Genomic DNA, 24704 nt, shown 5'->3' with positions numbered 1-24704 from the left:
TGAATAAGTAAGTGTGAATGAGATAAGAAAATGTTTACATCTGCTCCAAAAATTAGATGGGTTCTCTTAGTCATTAGAAAGTTTCCCATCAGTAGAACTGTTCGAAGAGTCAATTTCAAGGAATCAATTTAAGTCGTCCTAATAATAGATAAGCACTGAGGAAAGTCAGACAACCTAGATTCTGAAGAATTACACTTTTAATTGCAGACATGCAAATCATTAAAAAGATCATTACCAACCTATTATTATGTAAGTGGGCCTGAGGAGAGAAAGGTTAATGTCCTTTCAGGGTAGTAGAAAAAAAAAGGGGGGGAATTGATTGAATTGTAGAGAGAAGTGTTTGTGCAGCTCTTGTTTTATAAGGCCTAGTGCTCATATGGCTTCTGGACAGAGTAAGGAAGAGCAGAAAGCAGATAACTACTACCTGCTGCCCCACCAAAAAAAGTCTTAGGACCAAAAGGTGATAGATGAGACACAAGAATATGGTAAAGAAGGTTCACAATTTGTGTTGTGACTGTACTTAACTAGATCACCTTGAAAATTCCAACTCATGAGAGTTGTAATGTGGAAGTATTCTGGATTAACATTTAAAAAGTAGAGAATGTTAAATAAAAAACAAGCCTGGATTTACTTTTATTAACTTAAAATAATTTAACAGCCTTAAAGTACTTGCCCTAGAATAATTAATTTCAAGACCAAAAATTCAGGAAGATGACTAAAAGGTCCTCTTTCCCTGCCTCAATACCAATACTTATACATTGATCTCAATAGCATGCAGACAGAAAGTTATCTACTATTCTTTTGATTAATGGGAAGTAAGCATATTAGACTTATTTGTGAGACACAGTAAAGCCATGGACAATTGATAAAAAAAACTGTCATCTTTAACTTTTATATCAGCCTCACTTCCCAAGATCTGTCTTTTCATTCTTCTAGTAAAATATCCCTAATTACACATCAGTATCACATGCATGATACTCCTCCATGCTGCATAAATAGGAGTGGTACCCTCTCATCTGGACCAAGCTTGGACATTAAAATTTCACACTATTAAGTTGCATTTATTTTATTGTCCTTAATGATTTACACAACTGTGGTTACAATTTATATTGTCCTGGTTGTCCTTATTTCATTTTGCATTAATTCATATAAATATTCTCATTTTCTTAGATAATTATTATATCTAAACATACACAATGGTGTTCCATTACATCAACAAACCACAATTTGTTTAGCCATTAATGAGTAGCTACTCTATTCCCAGTTATTTGCTACTACAAAAAATGCTCACACTGAATATTTTGGTTTTAAAATTTTTCTTGCCATTGGGTAAAAACTGGAGAGAGAAATAATGCTAAAGCACCAGAGAAATGACTATTCTTTGGGAAAGTTTGATGAAAAGGGGAATCAAAAGAGAGTAAGTTGCAAGAGAGCATTCTGATTTAATGCTGTGAAATCTGTGAATAAAATTAGATGCTGGGATAAATTGATATCAAGAATAATTACAAAATGTGTTTTTCCCCACTACTTTCCTACCTTGATATCTTACCAGAGTAGGAAGATAAAATTAACTAAAAGCTACATGAACAGAGCAAGCAACAGGTAGGCATGTGAGGTCCATTTGAGCTAAAGCAAAGAACAGTCTTCTTACATTTGTGATTGTTAATTAATCACTGTTTTTGTGAGCATGCAAAATCTTTCTCCCTCCCATACAAACACACACACACACACACACACACACACACATACACACACACACATACACACACACACCATAATGTGTTAATTACTAAGGAAGTCCATTTTTTTTTAATAAGTCAATTTTTTGGAAGTTGGTGGTTTTGCCTTTTTTATTTTTCATGCATTGATTCCAAATGTGTTTCTGTGCCTAGTCCAACCCTTTAGAGAATTAGTTAAACATAGTAGTCTATTATATATTTGAATATATCTTCCTATCATTCCAATTCTTCATTTTCTCTCTATGGGAAACATCTGCAGTAAATGTCATCAGTTGCTCCTTACTTGACTTTATCCTTCCCCATCCTGATTTCTCTCCTCTTGAATTATTCTGAGTGCTAAAAGTTTTTCCTAAAATATATCTCCCAGGAACAAACGCATTCTTCAAACATGTTCTGATCAGGGCATAGTATGAGAAAACTATCACCTCCCTCTTCCTTCTTAGAATTCAACCTACAATTATATTAAGACTTTCTCCTGGCATTGTTGGCATATATCAAACCTGCCTTGAAATCTCCCTGACATTTTGCGCACAAATTGTTTAGTCACAACAACCTGGTTTTATACAGCTGATGTTTTTTAGCCAAAATATATGCAGGAAATGGTACAGGGGAGCAAAAGGTTGGGCAAGAAATAAGCAGAACCTATTATTCCTAGACTAGAGAAAACACAGATCTGACTAGAATGGACCTTGTATTCTGGGAAGGAGTATGAGAACCTTTGTTGGATTAAGACATCTGAATATGAAGTAGCTTCACAGGCAGACAATGCAAGTTAATGCATTGCAATAGAGGGTAACAATTAAAAGTTTGATATGATCAGCATCTTAGTTAAGGAAGTTTAGTCTGGAAGTAAAATGTACATCTTTTAAGAGAAAGAAAAATACATTATCCTCCATTGTTTTCTAAAAAAGTTTTCAATAAAAAAATAATTTAAACATCCCTCTATGGATTTTTTTTTTCCTGCAATGACACTATGTATAGAAAAAATGTAAAAAATCCTAAAAATGAGAAGTGGATTTCTAAGGATTCTAGGACGACTCGTGAAAAGGTGGCTTCTCCATCTGGTATCCTACTCCATATTCATGATGACAGCACAAGGAAGACAGATCCTGATGAATTAAGGAAAACTGCTACTGGTCTAGATCATAGAAAAATATTAGCAAGGTGTGCTTTTTTCTCATTGTAGAAGACTTGTTGTCCTTTGTGCTCCCAGTTGAATGTTCTTTCGGAGTATTCTGGTGTTGTAAAACATATGCACTGCAGGAATGCCAGGAAAGCTAGCTAATGTTGGTAAAGTTAGGAGTCCCAGACTTCCCTTTTCTATGCATACTACATAACTTGCCACTGTCATTGTGGTGACAGGACACAGCAGGATTGTCAGTAGTCTATGAAAAGTAGTTTTCACTATACAATACCTAAGCATTTAGTATTTAATTTCCAGTCTTCTACTGTTCTAGCATGGATTGAGAACTGAAAAGGCACCATAGGAGGTCATGTACTCCGCCCTCCTTACTTTTAAGCTGAGGAGATAAGCAATTTACCCACAGTAAAAATGGGTGAAAAGAGGAAGAACAAGGTTATGAAATCCAGATTCAATCCACTTTCCACTGTCCACAAAGCCAATATATTAGCAGTGGAACCTAGGAAATATTTTACACATTTGTAAAATGCGGGGAAGATAATACTTGGGTATTAGCAGGATTTTTGTAAGGAAAGTTCTTTGTAAATTGCTATAGAAACATGAAATATCACTTTAAACCCAATAACTATGTTATGTTATTCAGCATGCAGCAGAGTATTCTGCTAATGATTGCCTTCCTTACAATAGTCTTTACTGAAAGAGACCATACTTGACAGTAGATATGGAGAAAAACATGGGAGATATGTCTGGGTTACAACATATACTCCATTTAATTTGCCATTGCTATTAATAAAACTCTTGACTAAGCTCCTGAGAAGTGAGAGAGAACCCATTTTCTTCACCTATACTTCATATTTTTCTTAATTTCAATTTTTTTCTCCCTGTTCATTTGAAGGACACAGCCAATCATTGTTTCATAGGGTTTCTGTTTCTGAAATTTGTTACTGTGTTTAATCACATTTGTTTTAGATTTCACTACTTAAAGAGGATTTGTGTATAGTCTCATCACGAGGAGTACTTTCTCTAGGGGAAAGTACCATGACTTTGTCATTTTATCAATTGTTTCCTCATGCATTCTTCCACAAGGGGTCCATTTAATGTTCTGGTAAACTTGTTTGAAAAATGTCAGTCACATGCAATGGGGTAAGTCTTGTTATAATCTCTAGGAAGAATTTTAAAAAATGAGAAAAATAGTAACTGACTTCTCGGTGCTTACAATATAGGAAATAAACTTGAATTACCAAACAAAAATATGATTATGCTGGTTACCATGGTTAATATTTTCTAAAGCTTAGAATACAATGAAACATGATGAACATCATTTAACATTTATTGATGACTCAATTTATTCTAACAATCATGATAGTATTATTCTCAAATTCTTGTTCCTTTAGACTTTTAATAACAAGCACTGGGTCATGATGAGTTACAAATGAATAATTTGTAAAATAAATTAAGATGTTTTGGCTGACATAATACTGTGATTGCTTAAGTATTTCTTTGATGGGAAAAAATTCCAATGTTACTTCAGAATTTTTTTTATTTCCCTTAAAAAGTTTTCAAGAGGTAAAGATAAATATTTATGATAAGTTATGACTATGAGATTAAATATTGCAATATTCACTATCCTATATTATTGACTAGAAACCTGAAAAAACATATGATTTTTAAATGTATGTATTAATCAAATGATTACAATGATAATCATTACAATGAAATAAATTTTGTCTTTTAGGTTTGCAAAGATTACATTAAATGAAAACAAGGTAATGTAAAAACTGCTAAAAATGTAGATTAATGTAGAAAGTAATTTTTCTAGACAGATATGACTGCCTATTTCACCAGAAAATGGATACTTTTAGAAATAGTTTTCTTGTGAAATAAATCCACTGTGAATGCCAGAAAACTAATTAGTTTGCTGGCCTTTCTTTCACACACATTCCCTCCCCCCTTTGTAAGAGATGTTGTATTACTGATAATTTTTATAACAGTATTAAATCAGCGTCTAGGTGTTTTGATATGCGGCCTAGCAAATAGTAAAGAAAATCTAAGTTTGAATTTCTTCTTAGGCTCTTAGATAACTGTATGATTAGGTGATTAAAAACCACCTAATTTCTCCTATATCCTATTTTCTCATTTGTAAAAGAATTGCTGTGAGAATGCTATGAAATAATGTTTTCACTATTGTGAAAAAAATTGCTACCTAAATGTTATTGTTATTGCTTCAATGTTTATTTTATAATAATTTGATATTAAGTTTATTATTTGACAGTACTTTTATGTACCTCATAGGATAAAGTGGAGATGGATACAGATACTCTTGATGGCTTCCCTCTGGACACAGGCACAGAGGATTCTGATTTTTCTACCTCAAATTATGTTCAAGGTAAGAATATTTTTAAATTTTCTAATAGAATACCAAAGTCAAACAGGAACCAAATATGTATTTGTAGCAAGACAGTACCACTGAAGATCTATTCCATTGATTAATAGTAGAATAGAAGTGACTTTGGGTTTTTTGAGGGTCTGACAGTCTAATCTCTGACAGACCTTGCCAAGCTAAAAATAATTATGTGGATTTCAGAATAGTGATTTTTCAGCCATAGAAGTTCTCATTGATGACCTACCATTTTTTTTCACTGCAGAAAGAATTAAGAACCTTGTGTGTGTCAAATAACACAAATTTTAGGTAAGGCATCATTCTTGCCCTCATTGAGTGTGCAATCTACTAGGGGGATAGAGCCTACAAAAATAAACTCTATTAGAAATTAATACCTAAATAAATAAAGTAAATAAAGTGTACAGTAATACTGCTATTTAAAGTATAAAGTATGAAAAAACATCGACTATCATGAATTAATAAACACTTTTTTGAAGATAGCATTTGTGTTGCATTTAAAGGACGAATAAGAATTCAGTAGATCATGGGCACCTAGGGGATCGGAATGAATGTTTGAAACATGGAAATGGTGAGCAAGGAGGCAGTAAAATGAGAGTGAAAATCTAGGTTTACTGGACAGTAAATAGAAGTAAATACCAAATAATAAATACCAAAAGGAAAGGTATTCACATTGCAGAGGAAGTAGCTTTGTGTCTATAGGCAAATCACTTAATCTTGGAACTCCATTTTATTAATCTCTAAAATATCTCACTTCAGAGCATAATTTTGGGGAGTTTATTTTTTTTTTGAAATTTAGCAAATATATTTTATTTTTTCTACTCTTTTACTTTTTATTTTTATTTTTTATTATTATCGCTTTTTATTTAAAAGATATATGCATAGGTAATTTTTCAGCATTTACAGTTGCAAATCCTTTTATTCTAACTTGTTCCATCCCTACCCCCATGTTAAATAAGTTAAAGTATAAGTTAAATACTATATATATGTCCAGTTAATTTGCTGCATAAAGAGAGCTGGACTTTGAAATAGGGTACAATTAGTCTGTGAAGGAAATAAAAAATGCAGGCAGACAAAAATAGAGGGATTGGAAATTTTATGAAGTGGTTCATAGGCATCTCCCAGAGTTCTTTCACTGGGTGTAGCTGGTTCAGTTCATTACTGCTCTATTGGAACTGGTTTGGTTCATTTTCATTGTTGAAGAGGGTCACGTCCATCAGACTTGATCATCATATAGTATTGTTGTTGAAGTGTGTAATGATCTCATGGCCCTGCTCATTTCACTTAGCATCAATTCGTGTTAGTCTCTCCAGGCTTTTCTGAAATCATCCTGTTGGTCATTTCTTATAGAACAATAATATTCCATAATATTCATATACCACAATTTACCCAGCCATTCTCCAATTGATGGACATCCATTCATTTTCCAGTTTCTAGCCACTACAAACAGGGCGGCCACAAACATTTTGGCACATACAGGTCCCTTTCCCTTCTTTAGTATCTCTTTGGGGTATAAGCCCAATAGAAACACTGCTGGATCAAAGGGTATACACAGTTTGATAACTTTTTGAGCATAGTTCCAAATTGCTCTCCAGAATGGCTGGATGTGTTCACAATTCCACCAACAATAGATCAATGTCCCTGTTTTCCCACATCCCCTCCAACATTCCACATTATCTTTCCCTGTCACTCTAGCCAGTCTGACAGGTGTGTAGTGGTATCTTAGAATTGTCTTAATTTGCATTTCTCTGATTAATAATGACTTGGAGAATCTTTTCATATGGCTAAAAATAGTTTCAATTTCTTCATCTGTTCATATCCTTTGACCATTTATCAATTGGAGAATGGCTTGATTTCTTATAAATTAGAATCAATTGTTACATATTTTGGAAATGAGGCCTTTATCAGAACCTTTGAGTGTAAAAATGTTTTCCCAGTTTATTGATTCCTTTCTAATCTTGTCTGCATTAGTTTTGTTTGTACAAAAACTTTTCAATTTGATATAATCAAATTTTTCTATTTTGTGACCAATAATGATCTCTAGTTCTTTGGTCATAAATTCCTTCCTCTTCCACAGGTCTGAGAGGTAAACTATCCTGTGTTCCTCTAATTTATAATCTCATTCTTTATGCCTAGGTCATGAATCCATTTTGACCATATCTTGGTATTGGTGTTAAGTGTGGGTCAATGTCATACTAATTGGAGAGGTTATTTTTAAGACTATTTGTGCTATATTATGAAATGTGAATTACATGTATTGAATACTAAGATAAGGTATATGAATTTTATATGGTGGTTAATAGAAAAGCATTAAAGAAATAACCATTAACTAAATGAATAAAGTGATCTCTTTCATGAGAAGTATAGCCAAAATATTTCTCTAAATGACTAAAAATAAGAACCTTGCAAATTTTCTGCCTAGTTTTGATAATTCTTCAGTCAGCATGGCCTATACTGGACATGATATCACAGTACACATGGTGTACTGGACATGATGTCACAAATAACTAGTTACAAATTCTGTCTTATCTACCTTCTAAATGTAAATTTCAACAAGTTCTCTATCTTCTTTGTGCCTGCATCTTTTTTTGCTTTGAATCTTGGATATCAGATTTCCCTTACTGTCAACTTCACCATCCATTATAATCAGTACCCACATCCTTCCTTCTTCAATTCTGTTAAACACTGGTAATTTATGAAGAATTGAAAGTTGTCAAAGAAAACCAGATAACCAAGTCTGTTAAATCTGTAGCTTTATATAAATCACTTTTCTAATTCTGGGTTAGTTCTCTATTTAATTGTGTGTATCTCTGAAGAATAAAGTGCCTGTGTTTTTTGGCACTTATTTTCCTTGAAGCACAAGTTTTTTTTTTTTTTCCATTGCTTAAAGGTACCAGAAGTCTGAGCAACAAATAAATGAGCAAGAAAGCTATTGTATAAATGCTGTGTACTGATTTACATTATAAGTATCTAAAGAATAAAAAAGCGTTAACATGAAACTATTTAGGGTAAAACACATTTATGTTACTTTTAAAGTAATTTAGCATATTTATAATGTATAGATAAAAAATTTTATTAATCTTATTTGTCCCACAGTACACATCAGCATGTTTACTTTTCACATATATGAGTAATTTTGAGGTTTCAAAAAACTTTTTAAAAAATTAATGTGTAACTTAAGAGATTCTCTTTAACTGTCTACAATACCCAAAGAGAAATATATTATTTTAAATTTAATTTAAATGTCTTGAAAAATAGTATTCTTGTATATTTTAGAATTCATATGTAGACACTATTTTATCAGTGCCAGAGAATCTGAGTTCTAGTTGTTTAACTGTGTTTCTCTCTACAGGTGCTTCTTGCCTTTGGGAAGATCAGAACAGAGTTCTTGCAAGTGAGTTATCAGTGAAATTTAAAAAGTCACGAATGATAAAATTCACAAAGAAAGTTACGGCTTTTGAAAACACAGAGAACTGTACACTACTGGAAACTGAATCTCAACAAAAGCATCAAAAAGTACAATGTGAGAGCAGGTATGGAACTCATCAGTTTAAATAAAGACTTGAAAGCTTTTCTCTTACATTGAAATATTATGACAGATTTTGAGATTAGTAAGTCAAAAATGAAAAATCTTTAAGAGAATGCTATAATCAGAAATAAAATATAAAGAGAAATACTATAATATTGTACATTATGCAACTTTCTCTTAAACAAGAAAGAAAAATACATTCCCCACACTCTTTTCTAAAAAGTTATCAATAAAAAAATTAAGCATCCCTCTGTGGATTTTTTTTTTTTCTGCAATGACTTTGCCATGCATAGGAGAAATGTCAAAAGCCTGAGAATGAGAAATGGATTTGCAAGGATTCTAGAACGATATGTTATCCTACTTCGTAGTTGTGATGACAGCACTTTAAGTGAGACAGATCCTGATGAATTAAGTTAAACTGCTTCTGGCCTAACTCCTAGAAAAGTATTAGCAAGGTGTGCTTTTTCTCACTGTAGAAGACTATTCTCCTGATTTTCTTTGTTCTGCCAGATGAGTGTTCTTTCTGAGTATTCTGGTTGCACAAGACATTTGCACTGCAGGAATGCCAGGAAAGCTGGTTATTATTGGTAAAGTTGGAGGGCCGAGACTCCCCTTTTCTATGCATATCATAGTATTTGCTACTTTCATTGTGGTGACAGGACCCAGCAGAATTGATACTGGTCTATGAAAATTAGTTTTCACCACACATACCTAAGTATTAGTAATAACCAGGTATGGAACTCATCGGTTCAAATAAAGACTTTTCTCTTATATTGAAGTATTATGACAGAGAATTTGAGGTTAACAAGTCAAAAATAAAAAATCTCTCAGTGAATACTATAAAGAGAAATACAATATAGAGAAATACTACTCTAATGTTGTACTTCTCTTGAAAGAGATTGCCCCACTCTTTTCTAAAAAGTTTTCAATTAAAAAATAAGCCTCCATGGATTTTTTTTTTTCTGCAATGACTTTGCTATGCACAGTCAAAACGTAAAAAACCCTGAAAATTCTAAAGAGAAAATAATATACTTTGATGTGCATTCAGGCACATGTGGATAGCATTTTCCATCATGAGTCTTTTGATATTTTAATTGAGCTAAGTTATTCTGCTCACTTTGTATCATTTCAGAAAATCCATACTGGTTTTCCTAAAATTTGATTGTCAGTTTCCATTCCCCTTAACTAAATGTCTTTTTTTCTGTAATTTGCTTTTCTTGAATTTTATTTACATGTTGTTTTACCCATTTAGAACATAAGCACCTTGAGGACAAGGATGGATGTTTTTGACTTTGTTTATATCCCCAATGCTTAGCACAGTACTTGGTACCTAGGAAGCACTTAATGAATCCTTGTTTACTAATAATGGCTGACTTTAGTTATCTTATATGTAATAATAGCTTAGAAACAGCATGCAGAATCTCTCTTGGACTTTCCTATGGAAGTATTGCAGAAGGGATTTCTCCATCATAATATAATCTATCCTTTATATTTTCAATAGGTGAATCATTCCATGTAATTCTAATCCAACATTGTTAAAAGTTGTACATATTTTATTTTGTTACACATTATTGAAATTTATGAAAGCTTTTTCTCAATGCATCAAGCTGAAAATAAGTTAAAAATTAGAACTTAATACTTCTCTAATGAAAGTTGGTCTCCTTAATTTTTCCTGAAAATCATTTCAAATTGTGATTACCACTTCAGAGAATTTTCTTCTTCAGTATGAATAATATAGGCAGGATTGTTGAGTACTCAGTGGTTCAGGCACCTCCATTTAGCATGCTGTCTGTATCTTCAAATTCTAAGAATAATGGTAAAAGCAGACTGTAAGCAGACCCTTAGACTCATGTGGGATAATAAAACTAGTGGATATCTTAAAAGATAAAAAAGAAATTGTTGGATTTGGTTTTTTCAATAATATGAAGTGATTCAGATAAATTCTAGTAGATTTGTGATAGAGAGAACCATAGTATTACCTTTTTTATTATTTGATTTTTTTTTTACTTTCTCACTGTTTTCCTTTTTGTTCTGACTTTTTCTTGTGCACAAATATCTTGTGATATTTTCTTGTACGGAATAACTGCACATATTTAGCTTATGTTGGATTACTTGCTGTCTAGGGAAAGGGGTAGGGGATGGAAGGGAGAAAAATTTCAGAAACAAGATTTTGTAAGGGTTACATGTTACACTCTGTGTATATTTTGAAAATAACAACTTATTTTAAAATACAGTACAATATGAAAAATATTAAATAAAAACATCCTGAAAAATTAAGATTTCAGTTTCCCTCACAAAGTTCACTGCAAAATTTACTATTGTCTATTTTAAAATTTTATTCATTTTTAATAATCTTTTGAGACTATATAACACAATTATTTACAATATTTTTTTTTCTAAATGCAATAGAAAAAACAGAGAAAAACTACAGACAGAAATTCATTTCCCTTCCTGTGCAAGTTCTGCCACATTTGTTCAGGAATCTCAGGCATTAAAACTAAACTTTCAGCAAGCACAAGATGAGTGGCTTCCTTTAAAGGACCAACTAATAGAGAAGATTGACAACCTGTCAATTCAGCTTTCTAAAGCTAAAGATGAGAAATACCAACTATGTGAATCCCTTAAAATGACAACATTAGTATTAGAAGAAACACAGAGAAAATTAAAGAGCAATGATAAAATAAAAGAACTTGAATTCAAAAATTACATACAAAAGGAAAAATCAAACAGATCATTTTTCACAAAAGAGGTCATGCAAGAAGAATTAACCCAAATGCCAAGGGAAATTCATGTGCTTCAACAACCATTTGAAGATGCCCAAAACGAAGGGGCCTTCAAAATACTGGTATCTGATGATATCCAGGTGAAGTTTAGCGCTCGTTCCAGGATTCTTACTGCTAACGTTAAAAAACAAGATCGTGTGGAAAAAGAGAAAAAAAAGAAAGAGGAAAAAGAGTCAATTGATGAATATTTGCATATAATAGAACAAATATATAAAAAGGAACAGGCAGAAGATGAGGTAGGTCTAATAAATGATATCATCACCAACATTTAACATTTTGAAATCAGTTTCTAAGGTATTTTGAGCAAGATAAATTAGGAAGTTGAATTTTTAGCAAGTTTCTGATATTAGTAACTTTCAAGGTAAAAAATTCTGATATGTGAGAAAGAATGAGGAAACATCCATGATAAAAGCTCAACCCAATATCCATTTTTAGATACGACTCATTATGATTAAAAAACTATTGTGTAGGTAGCTCATGAATTTTAAATGCATAGTATTGGTTAATGAATGTAGATGGAATGAAGCACTTGTAAGTCAATACTGATAAATTTGTAGTTCTAATAATTTGCCTAGTATTCCTGCAATAGAAGAATTATTAGAAATGCTGAAACAAGGCACATCCTTAGAAAATATGCTAGAAATACTGTAACAATTCAAATTAGTTATCCAAATTGAGGTACTGTAGGGCATTATAGTCATTACCCTTTTCATAACCATTGAAACATATTTATCAATCTCACTAGTTTTTAATTCAAACTATTGTGAACTGATTTTAGAAATATTAAACAGTTGATCATATTATTAGTAATGACTTGTTTAAAATTTAGGACAATAAAGAAAAAATAATTTTGTTGTGTGGTAATAAAGCCATTTTAAAATATGCTTTTGATTCCATACTACATATTTATTATTTATGTCAATGTTTTTCACCATTTTTACTAATACTTTTTGCATAATATCCAGAATTGCAGTTTCCAGGATTAGTAACTTTAATTTATTGAAAACAGATAGCTTTTTACTGTATAATAGCAATTATCATTATCTATGATGCTTTAAACATATTCAATTAGTAGGACTACCAAGTATTGTACTATATAACAATTTGAGATTTAAAAAAAAATTAGAAATCATGTAATTCATTTCATAGTAGAATGAGTAATTCAATTAATTTTACCAATTTTCTTTAAACAATTTTATATTGATTCTTTTAGCTCGTTTCCTTTTGAAATTTTACTAGTTTAGGTGAATTTTATTTTTAAAAGATCATTTATGTAATGGGATAGAAAATTTTAAATGTCTCTTATACTTCATTTTACTATATCACATAAGCAATAATTTTCTTTAATTTATAGTGAAATGCAGTTTTTTATAACCTGAATATCAATACACACATATATGAAGATTTGTATTTTGTGTGTATGTGTACATATCTATGTATATATATGTCGATATGGTGGTCTTCCTGCTAGGTTAGAGAATGAAATGAAATTCTTTTCCTTTAGCAGCAACCTTGTACCACACTGTACATCCATAAGTGGAAGAGCTACCATATTTTCAATATTTTCCCCATTTTCTGTCCATTGACTATAACCAGGAGTAGAATTTATCTCCTTTCATAAAACGAACCTGCTTTGAAGACTTGGCAAGGAAAGTTGAAGATATGAATTGTAGATAGCAGTGCCTCCACTCCACTCCCTATTTGTCTAAAGGAATTAGCTCAGTTAAATGGCATTCAGGGCAAAGTGGCACCATTTCTTTCCTTTCTTCATTCCCTAATTAGGCAAGTAACTAAGCTATGTAAGAATTGGGTGAAAATTCTGTTTCTTCTTTGTTCAACAATTAGTCTATTACAGGGGTCCTCAAACTATGGCCTGTGGGCCAGATGCAGCAACTGAGGATGCTTATCACCCTCTCCCTCACCCAGGCTATGAAGTTTCTTTATTTAAAGGCCCATAAAACAAAGTTTTTGTTTTAACTCTAGTCTGGCCCTCCAACAGTCTGAGGGACAGTGAAGTGGCCCCCTGTTTAAAAAGTTTGAGGACCCCTGGACTCTATCAATTACTGAATGTCAATTCTGTGAGTTATAGTATGACAGGTTCCGAGTAGTGTACCAAGAATATGGGAAATCGATGCTCTCTTGTCCTTGAAGAATTTTCAGTCTCACTGGAAGCTGATGCAAAATAGGGAAAGTTCACTTATAATACAAGTTACCATAAAAACATAGCAACAAATGAATTATTATTAAGTAATGTAAGCATTTATTTAAGAGAGCAAGAGTGAGAGTGAAGGGGAATGGATCATATATATGTACAGTTAGGCTTGTGAAGCCTGATACAATTAAGCCAAAAAAAAGGAAACTGAGCGGAAAGAAAATGTATCTTTTTCTAATAGTTGTCCTTATTCATCTAAAGGCACATGCAAAGGAATTTTTTTCTGAAAAATAGAAGGTAATGTATCCTCTAATGTATCTGTCAGCTATAAGAAGCTATGTATTATACCCTCCATCCTTCTCCCATCTTGCATATGAATTGCACATAAAAAGCTTTATCTCCTATATGCCTTTGGAGGTATTTTAATGTTTTAATAAGACAGAAAACAATGCTTTACGAAAATATTTATAGCAGTTAACTTTGAAGGTAAATTAATTTCATATAAACTAATACTGACACATGAAATCAGTAGTAGAAATTCTGTTTACATTTTTCTATCAGGATACCATAAGAAAGCTTCAACAAGAACTTGCAGATTGCAAAAATGAACCATGCATGAATTCACAAGAGCTTATATCACTTTATCAAAGAGTTTTGGAATGGGAAAAACAACTACAGAAGGAATTAGATCAAAAGAAAAGAAAAGTAAGTATGAAAAAAATTCAATAATTTGTCATTGATTAATGAAGTGTTTTCACTCTAACATTTTTTTTTTACCAATATTATAATATATTTTGTGACAACTGTACCTGCCATCTAAACTGACAGACAAGACGTATAACATGTACCATTTGTACCCATTTATACCATTTATATATTGGGATAATTATTTTCACTCATAATTTTGTTTACCTATCATCACAGAAGGAAGGAAATGTTTTTTTCAAAATAATAATAATAAATAGTGTATAGCATAGTTTATATATGCTATACACTATTTATATCATTAAATAAACACACACACACAGAGGCAGCTTAGTGGAAATAGCAATAGAACTTTTCATCTGGAGTTAGAAAGATCTGGTTTAAATGAGGCCTTAGACAGTATCTGTGCTATGTGGGGAAAGTCACTTAATCTTTCTCAGTTTCTTCAACTGTAAAGTAAGAATAATAATAGTATCTACTTCCTAGATTTGTTATGAGAATCAAGTGAGCAATAATTGTAAAACTAAACTAAAATTAGTAAAACTAAAATTAACACAATATATAGTACATAGTAGGTACCTAATAAATGCTTATTTCTCTGCTCCAGAAACATCAGTCAATATTTTTCAGGTATCTATAAAAATAATCATTGTCTCTTATATTTTGACAAACACCTCTTAATGTTGAAAAATAATTCTTTTACCTGCTTAATTTCAGTATAATGGCACTAAGAAATGGTTTATTACCAGTTTATATTGGTATGAAAGAGAAATATTTCTAATTTTCAGAAAACAGCATTGGAATGGGAATAAGTTTTATGTCCCAAATCATTTAATTGTCCCTATCACTCATTTTCTTTATTTTCCTCCCATTCCTTTTGGACCATATTGATCAAAATATTAACTTTCAAATAAAGCCTTTGTCTTCAGGCTGTAATCTAGGAACTAGGTGTGGACTGCACTTTATAAGGAATAGCAAGGAAGCAACAAATCTTTGTTCACAGGAATTAGCTCAGTTAAATGGCATTCAGGGCAAAGTGGCACCATTTCTTTCCTTTCTTCATTCCCTAATTAGGCAAGTAACTAAGCTATGTAAGAATTGGGTGAAAATTCTGTTTCTTCTTTGTTCAACAATTAGTCTATTACAGGGGTCCTCAAACTATGGCCTGTGGGCCAGATGCAGCAGCTGAGGATGCTTATCCCCCTCACCCAGGCTATGAAGTTTCTTTATTTAAAATCCCATAAAACAAAGTTTTTGTTTTAACTCTAGTCTGGCCCTCCCAACAGTCTGAGGGACAGTGAAGTGGCCCCCTATTTAAAAAGTTTGAGGACCCCTGGACTCTATCAATTACTGAATGTCAATTCTGTGAGTTATAGTATGACAGGTTCTGAGTAGTGTACCAAGAACATGGGAAATCGATGCTCTCTTGTCCTTGAAGAATTTTCAGTCTCACTGGAAGCTGATGCAAAATAGGGAAAGTTCACTTATAATACAAGTTACCATAAAAACATAGCAACAAATGAATTGTTATTAAATAATGTAAGCATTTATTTAAGAGAGCAAGAGTGAGAGTGAAGGGGGAGAAGGGACATCGGGAAGAAAAGAGAGATAAAAGAGGGAGGGAGAAAGATCACCACGGTTGGAGATTAGAGAGTATTTTGCAAAGGCCGACCTAGCTCCCTGGAGGCCTCAGGAACAGTCGGAATCAGGATAAGTAAAAGTCTTTGGTCTTTAGAGGGAGAAGTGAAGGAGGCAGACAAATGGCCAGGAGGCTCCTGGATTCTCCAGTCCAAAGTCACCAACCTCCGCTCCTTGTCCTGAGGCCAAGTGAGGTTCTCTCACCTCTCTCATCCCACCCTCTAATTCTTACCTACAATTCTCTTAACCCCAAACATTGAGCCAGCATTAATTGTGAGAAGAGCAATTCCAGACATATGCTAATAGTCATTGTCGAATAGGCGATTAGCCTTAAGTGCTCGGTTGTCTGATTTAAGTGCACCTATTCAAAGTTTCAGCCTTTACAAGTATTTAATCTAGTCTTCTTCCCAACATGTAAAAATACCCATTGCAAAATTTCTGGGTTAGCACCTTTATTGAAAGAGCAATTGCCAAATACATAAATTTAATGATAAATATTTTTGATAATTGCACAAATACAATTTGTCAAAAAGCTACATTGGAAGGGTACTTTTCCAAAGGCTTCTTTTCTTTAAGCCCAAAAGTTTCATGATGAAGCTTTACAAGCATAATCTTGATCATTGTACATAAGACATCTTTTGTGTATTATATTGATTTGGAATTAGGAAAATTAAGTTCAATTCGTTCTCTGTAATTTACTAGGCAGAACACACCAAGAAACTTTGTTTAAGTCTTTGACAACTCTGAGTTTCTAGTTATAGATGGCTGTGATCTACACTGCTGAAGTATCCTGTAGTACTAAAATCATATATTTTTTTACATATGTAATGTTGGCTATATATGTAAAATCTAAGTGCATTGCATATAGTGACATTTGGAATATAAAAATGCATAGTTTTGTCTATGCAATGGGTTACTACTTGATGGACTGATAACAATTTTTTTTAAATGTTAATATTTATATATAGGCATCACTAATTCAGAGTTAAATATAAGATTGTGATTTAATTTTTAAAATTGAAAATTTTGAACATTTTGTTTGGAATTTTTATAGCTGCAGGAATCCCAAGAACAGAGCAAACAGTCACAGCAATATATTAATGAATTAGAAGATTATATGCAAAAGTAAGAGTTAAAGCTTTTTTTATAAGTTAGTGCTATGAATAGTTGTAGATCAAATCAAAATTATATGATTATATTATGTTATTATATTATATTCATAATACAACATCATACAATTGTTTATTTCTAAATACTTGTTTTTTGAATGGGAAAGAGGAATAATCTGCTTAAGTAAAACTTATTTTGAGATGAATAAATAATTGTAGTCAACCTTAGGAATGTCAGCGTCAAAAGTGTATTGGACTTCAAGCAAAAATTACCTCCCATAAAGAGAGATAGATACACTTTGGTCCTGAAAGTTACAGGCATGAGAAATGTAGCTCTAGGGAAGTAGATTGGATGGTTCCAAAAAATATTGATTTTCAAGTTTATTCAAGTGCTGCACTTTGACCATAATGAAAATCATCAGCAGAATTTCGAAGGATAAGCCATATAAATTACTGCTACAAAATTATTTACCCCCCACACTCCCTCCTCCCTCCTCCCCCCCAAGAACGAGGTTAGAAGCAATGTAATCCAACTTATATATAACCTGTCTCCAAATCATGGAAATTTGTGTTCAGTTTGTATATCTGATTTGTTAACTCGTTGAATATTCTGGGACAGTCACTTTGTTTCCTACAAAGTTCTTTAAAAGTATACATTGAAAAGCAAGCACAGATACACACTGCTAGAAGGAGTTTACTCATGAAAAGTTCCCAATTTCAATTAAAAAATTGTCTTACTCCACCTCCCCTCCCAAGAAAATGTCCCTTCATAAAACATGTTGATTAATTGAGCCTTATCAGGATTTCCCCCCAAGAATTACATTTTTTCATATCCAATTGCTAGAGTAGCATATAATTAATTATAAATTAAGAAAGTGTTTCTGAAGAATATAAAAACAGGTTTCTTACAAAAAAGAAGAAAATGGACTGGCTTTTTCATCTCTAGAAGGAATCATTAAGGTAATTGAGTTTATGGGGAAGAGTTCAAATCTTGATTCTAACATGTACTGACTGTGACCCTGAGTCACAGTCTGAATCTCTGTGCTAGCAGGAGACTTTAGAAAACTTGAGATTTAAATTTTGAATAGGTAGACAGTATTTTCCTACACAAAGGAAATCACAACTCCAAATCAGTGTGATGTTAGTTCATGATCATGTATGTATGAGATATCTTTAAAATAGATACTGTTGTCTAAATATGTGATTGTATATGAAGATAAGTGGCTATGTGCAAATATAAGTTTCTTAGAAGGAAGTAATATTTTTCTTGATATTCGTATCCCATATTCCAAATACTATTTGCCTTTGATATCTATGTAATCCCTAGGTCCCATAAAAAAGCTCACCCAAAAAAGAACCGCCTCTTACATAACTTTGTGTTCTTTTTTTTTTAAATTTCTTTCTTCAGCTACTTTGTATTTATGCCAAATATACTGCATTCATTTATTTATCTGTGGATAATGTTTTCATTCTAATTAAATGAAATCTCTTTGGAGCCATTTTTTACTTTTCTCTTTAGAGCTATCTTTCAGGCCTTGCAAGTGAGACCCTGAATAAGAAATTATTAAAGTAAATTAAGTATAAAAAAAGTTTTCAAAGCTTTGAATTGCTGACAATATATTTACTTTTTGTAGGCATAAAATGAAATGTGTTACATTTGAAGATTCAGTCAAACAGCAAATGGACAAAAAAGAGAAAAATTGGAAAAATATTTTCGATTATACTAATTTAGTAAGTCAGCTCTGGGATTTAGTTTTCCTCATTTTAAAAACACTTTAAGTGGTAAAACATAGTATAATTTGATATTCCAATACAATTCATATTGATTTGGGATGCTGGAAGTATTAATCATTGTGTTATGGAAGAGATGAATTTTTCTGCATAAAATTAATAATATTGGCATTATATCACATTAAAAATTATAGTAAAATTGCAAAAAATGTTCATATTTTGTAAATTTAAAAAATTCTATTATTGATAATGGTTAAAATTCAAGTCTTCCTCTCCTAAAGTCCTTTGGTGAAGTTTTGACATCAAATTAGTTATCATAATTTGATTTCTTACCAAATGAAGTGTAAATTATTAATAAATAAGGTTGCTTTTTTAAAAAATTAAGTATTTATTTGAAAATAAAATTCAGGGGAAAATCTGAACCAAAAGGTATGCAAGGATCATTGTTATCCATGCGTATGTTTAAAAAAAAAAAAAAACAAAACTTTAAAAAAGATTATTCAATGAGATGGAAAAGGACAATGACCAGTGGTGAAAGAGATTTGGGAAAAATGAGACATTAATGGCTGTTGGTGGAGTTATGAACTGATTGAAAAAATGATGTATACTCTTTGAACTAGTAATACCACTATTAGGTCTGCATCTCCCCCAAAAATAAAAAAAAAAAGGAAATGCATATATGTACACACACACACACACAGACACACAGACACACATATATATATATATCTGTATTCAGCTCTCTTTGGGGGACAAAGAAATGAAAATTGAGATGCCCATCAGTGGAGGAATGGCTAAACAAATTACTGTATCTGATAATAATGGAATACTATTATTCTATTTAAAATGATGAGCAAGATGCCCTCAGAAAAACATGGAAAGACATGAACCAATGTAAAATGAAATGGATTGTGTACAAAATACTAGCAATATGGCACAAAGATCAGTTGTGAATGACTTGGGTATTCTCTCAGCAATACAATGATGCAAGACAACTCTGAAGGACTTATGATGAAAAAATTCTATATATCTTTAGAGAAAGAACTGATGATGTCACACATTGAAACATACTTTTTGACTTTATTTTCTTAAGGATTTTTTTGGGGGTCTATGTTTTCTTCTACAACATGGTTATTAACATTTTTTTGGCATGACTACACACAAATTACCTATATTAAATTGTTTACCTTCTCAATGGGGGCTAAGAGAAGGAAGGAAAGGCTTTTGAAATTCAAAGTTGTGAAAATGAATGCTAAAAATCATTTTACATGTAGCTGGAGGAAAATAAAACACTAAATAAATTTAACTTTTTATGTATATGTAAATTCACATGATCATGATAATGGGTTTATTTTTTTTAGGAATTTAGAATAGTTCTTTGAATCACTGACTGAAATTAAAAAGAAAACTAACAGAATATGATAACAAATTTCATGTAATTTTCAGGTTAGAGTCAGACATTTTTTGTTAACTCTCTAATTTGTTTTTCATTTGGTTTAGACACAGGAAACAGAAAAAGATAATTTTAATGAACAAATGGAGTATCAACTTCAAGGACTGAATGCTGAACTCTCCAAAATGAAAATCTCAAATGAAAAGTATATAGCATCCCAAGAGCTACAGGATATGGGGTCAAGATGGAGGAGAGGAGACAGGTCTTTATCTGAGCTCTTCCTGGAGCCCCTCAGATCAGCAACAGATCAAACCACTGCACTGGCTTGGTGGGACATAATCCACAAGTATTTGGCTGATAACAAATGTGGAACAGAAGAAATTTGGGAATAACTTATGAAAAGGTCTGTTTTAATCAAGTGTGGGGAGGAGGGATGTGGTGGCTGACACAGGCACAACACAGGGACCAGGGATATGTGGCATCAATGGGCAAGGAATCTATCAGGAAACTCTTAGGCAAAATACAGTAGTATTGGTTACTCTGTCCTGCCAAGCTAGTGGATCAGCAGATTAGTTGTGAGACATTCAATGCAAATACAAAAGGTAGATAGTGAGCCTCTGAATCCCAGAATAACAGGGGACCAGGCCATGCCCACCCAGTACTGAAATGAAGTCAGCAGCACTGGCCCAGGGCAGCCTAAAGCTGCTGTCATTTGTAGAGAAAACTTGGGATAATGTCCCCATTGCCCTAAGAGAAGACCTCAAACTTTACAAAAAGTGAGCAAAAAAAAGCAAAAGGAACTCTGCCCATAAGATAGCTTTTATGGAAAAAAAAGAGAATAGATCTCAAAACCCGAGTATCCTAAAAAACAAATCATCTCCAGATGAATCCTCAAAAGGGTTGGTTCCCATCTCACAACACTGTCTTGGAAGAACTAAAAAAAGGTATCTTAAAAGAGAGTTTGGAGCAAAATGGGGAGAGGAAAGGAGAACTTTGCAAGACAGTTTGGAAAATTATCTGAAGAAAATACCAGATTGTATTTTCACAGATGAATGCCCCAACACCAGCCCTGGGATGTTGTATTCTTCTCATTATCTGCACTTCAATTCTCTGAGCCCGAGTTAACTTTCTTTGATTAACCTTACATCCATTTTCTTTCCAAATGGTCCCCAACTGAGAATTATTTGAATTTGTGAATCTTATTTTATAAGCTTTGGGTCACTCAAAATCAATTTTCATAAATATTATGTGAACTTAATTTAACATTTTTAAAAAACTATTGATTGTGTTTCTCCACTTTCTTTTTGTTTTGTCAGGTCCAGAGAGAGATTCAGCAGTAGAATCACCAGTTCTTCATTATCAATGAGCTAGCCAACATAGTTAATTGTAAACTTCCCATTAATGAGGTTAAAATAGATTTTTTTTGTTTTAAAGTTGTTTAACAAGGAGCAATTAAATGATCATTTATTAATTTATTAATAAATTCCTCAGCAGAGAAATCTCTTAAAATTGGATTGAATGGGAACTTTCAGTGGTTCACACTGTCTCAAGGAACTCAGGATTAAGATCAATCCCTTGATTTTATGGAAGAGATTCCCCACTTCATTGTTCTGCCCCAACACCTTCAAAGAGCAATAACTAAGAAACTAATAAAACTAATAAAATAATAAGAGTAGAACCACCAGCCTTAGGGAGAGAGATTTCCTATCACAATAGTAAGCAGTCCAGGCATATGATCATTGTGGGAGCAATCATACCTTATTCTGATTGAAGAAGACTCATTTTAGTTTTACATAGATGAGGAAAGGAAAAGACTCAATATTATGATTGTCAGTTATTGAAAATCAGAGCTAAATTTTCAGGAAGTTTTCTTATTTAAAAAATCTTTCTGTCCTTGTTGACCAGTTTTGGAAACTAGAAATTAAGCACAGAAATTAAGAATAGGAAGTACTGGAGATTTTGTCAAAATAAATCCCTAAATATTGAATCTAAGCTGTAAGAAATATATGCGGCAGGTCTCAGGCAACTAGCAAAATACTTCCTTAACTTTGATATTCAAAATAGGTAATCTCCAGTACCCTCCTTTGGGGAATTTTATTTCCCCATCCTTAACTTATTGGTTAATAATAATAATTTAATAAGTTAAGGATGGGGAAATAAAGTCTGTACTTTAAGCATAAATTAAGAGTAAAGGATTTTGGAATTTCAAAAAGTAAATTTCTAAGAGCATCTTAATCCCACTGAAATAGAAAAGATTTAGGAATCTATCTCCCTGAGAACACACAAATGTGAAGTATTGAACACAGTGCTTGCCTTGTGTAAAGAATGAGCACTTTACTATTGAGACTTTATGGGAATCCAACTGAGGAAAAATGCTACTGCATTTATAGGTATTTTTTTTTCTAAATGGCATGGAATGTTAACAAAATTGAAATATACATAAATACATACACACACATATGTGAAGCATTTTAATTATTTCTAAAAACAGACTTAAGCAACTTTCAAGATCTATAAACTACTGTGATTAGCATGAAAATTCCAGAGGGTAATGAAATGATTTTCTATGATTTGATGTTTGGTGATGTTTTAAATGCAATAAAGCTAAAAAATTTAAAGCAAATTTCTTCTTTTCAATGTAGTGTTACCTTACATATATATATATATATATATATAATATATACACACACATGTGTGTGTAGCATGATTATCGGAGTTCAACTATAGATGTGTGCAAAGCACATAGAAGTATCCAGGAAAGTGATATTATAAGGAACTTATAAGAAACTTTAATTTATATCTGTATTTCTACTTGGAAGGAGGATACCTATAAGTCATAAGAAAATTTTCATTATGACATTATGAGAATGTATTTGATAATATATTAAAATGATGAAATTAAGAGGTTAAGAGAGGAATGTACTAGAAGTGGAATGGTATAAATTATCTGCTCTAAAAAAGAGGCAAGAAAAAGCTTTTACAGTGGAGGGGAAGACATGGAAGATAAGGGGAATGTGTGAAGTTTACCAAAATTGGCTCAAAGAGGAAAAACACTCAATATGGATTTGGAAATGCTATCTTACCCTCAGGAAAATAGGAAAAGAATGGATATGGAAAATGGGGAAGATGATAAAAAGATAAGAGAGCATATTGGGAACTGGAGTGATCAATGGAAAGCACTTTTCAGGATGGACAGAGGGAAAAGAGAAACTGAAGGGAAATACAATTAGCAATTGTAAATGTAAAAAAAATTTTCAAGCAATTTGTGATAAGGCCTCATGTCTCAAAGAGGGAACTGAGTCATATTGTATTTATATAGTCATATTTATAAAAAGCCTTGCCCCAACTGATAAATGATCAAAAGCATACTTAAAGGGTTATAAATCCATGCATATCCATTGACCTGAGAATAGCACTACTAGACATGAATACCAAAAGAGAGATCAAAAAAAAGTGAACTATATATGCAAAAATTGATGGAAGCTTCTCAGAGCAAAAAATTAGAAATTGAGGGAATGGCCATCAATTGGGCAATGACTGAACAAATTGTGGTCTATGATTATGATGTCATTAATTTACGGGAAATGATGAGCAAGATGCTCTGAGAAAAAATCTGGAAAGTGCTACATGAAATGAAAAGAGAAATGTACTGTTTACAAAATAATAGCAATGTTCTGTGATTACCAGCTATAAATCACTTTGCGATTATCAGAAATAAAGGAACTACTCTGAAGAATCCTCCCCCTACCCAGAGAAGGAAGTGATTTTTCTGAATATATGTGGAAACAAACTTCATCTTATCTCTTTGTACTTTATCACTTGTGTGGGAGAGCTATATTTTCTTTCACAACATGAATTTTGTAGAAATGTTTTCCATAACTTCATGTATGGATTCTTAATAGGGGTTGGAGTAGATAAGGGAGACAACCTGGTACTGATTTACCTGGTAAATTTTAAAAACAAAGGTAAAGTGTTTTAAATGAAACTGGGGGAAAATGTTGAGTATTTAAAAAAACTAAAATTTCTAAGAACGATTCTTTTCTCTGAGAAATACTTGTCAGTCATATGAAACACGTTCCAAATCCTTAGTTATTTGAGAAATGCAAATTAAAATAACTCTGAGGTTGATTGTCAAAAAGAAAAATGCTTGAAAAAACAGGCATACCCTGTTTAATAAGTACACAGTAATACACTGCTCATGTTGTTGTGAGCTGCCGTCGCCATTCTGGATGGCACTTTGGGAAATATATTCCATTTTCTTGAATCATGTAAACCTTTGACGTAATAATTCTTAGAAGCCTATATGTGAAGAGATCAAAGAAAAGGGATCCATACATATAAAACATTTAGAAACAATTTTTGGAAGGCTGGGGCAATGAAATGAAT

The 24704-nt window shown here is 32.3% G+C and overlaps 1 protein-coding gene across 18 annotated transcripts in view; it reads left to right on the top strand.

Annotated features, from left to right (window-relative positions):
- Window positions 1–24704, top strand: part of LOC127564017 (ankyrin repeat domain-containing protein 26-like) — a 114974-nt gene that overhangs the window by 40017 nt on the left and 50253 nt on the right. For 9 of the 18 annotated variants that reach the window (XM_052000232.1, XM_052000240.1, XM_052000244.1 and 6 more), the window contains exons 10-12: window positions 4616–4646; window positions 5173–5266; window positions 8631–8811. In XM_052000232.1, the coding sequence (XP_051856192.1) occupies window positions 4616–4646; window positions 5173–5266; window positions 8631–8811 (306 nt within the window). Of the gene's footprint in view, window positions 1–4615; window positions 4647–5172; window positions 5267–8630; window positions 8812–11216; window positions 11827–14303; window positions 14448–17139; window positions 17211–18828; window positions 18926–20425; window positions 20722–21634; window positions 22942–24704 lie in introns of those variants that run through there. The other 9 variants (XM_052000233.1, XM_052000246.1, XM_052000241.1 and 6 more) reach the window with 5 other exon arrangements.

Source organism: Antechinus flavipes, chromosome 5, assembly GCF_016432865.1.
Source record: "Antechinus flavipes isolate AdamAnt ecotype Samford, QLD, Australia chromosome 5, AdamAnt_v2, whole genome shotgun sequence".
NCBI lineage: Eukaryota > Metazoa > Chordata > Mammalia > Dasyuromorphia > Dasyuridae > Antechinus > Antechinus flavipes.
Note: the sequence above shows the minus strand (reverse complement) of the source record. Positions and strands in the feature narration are given on the sequence as shown.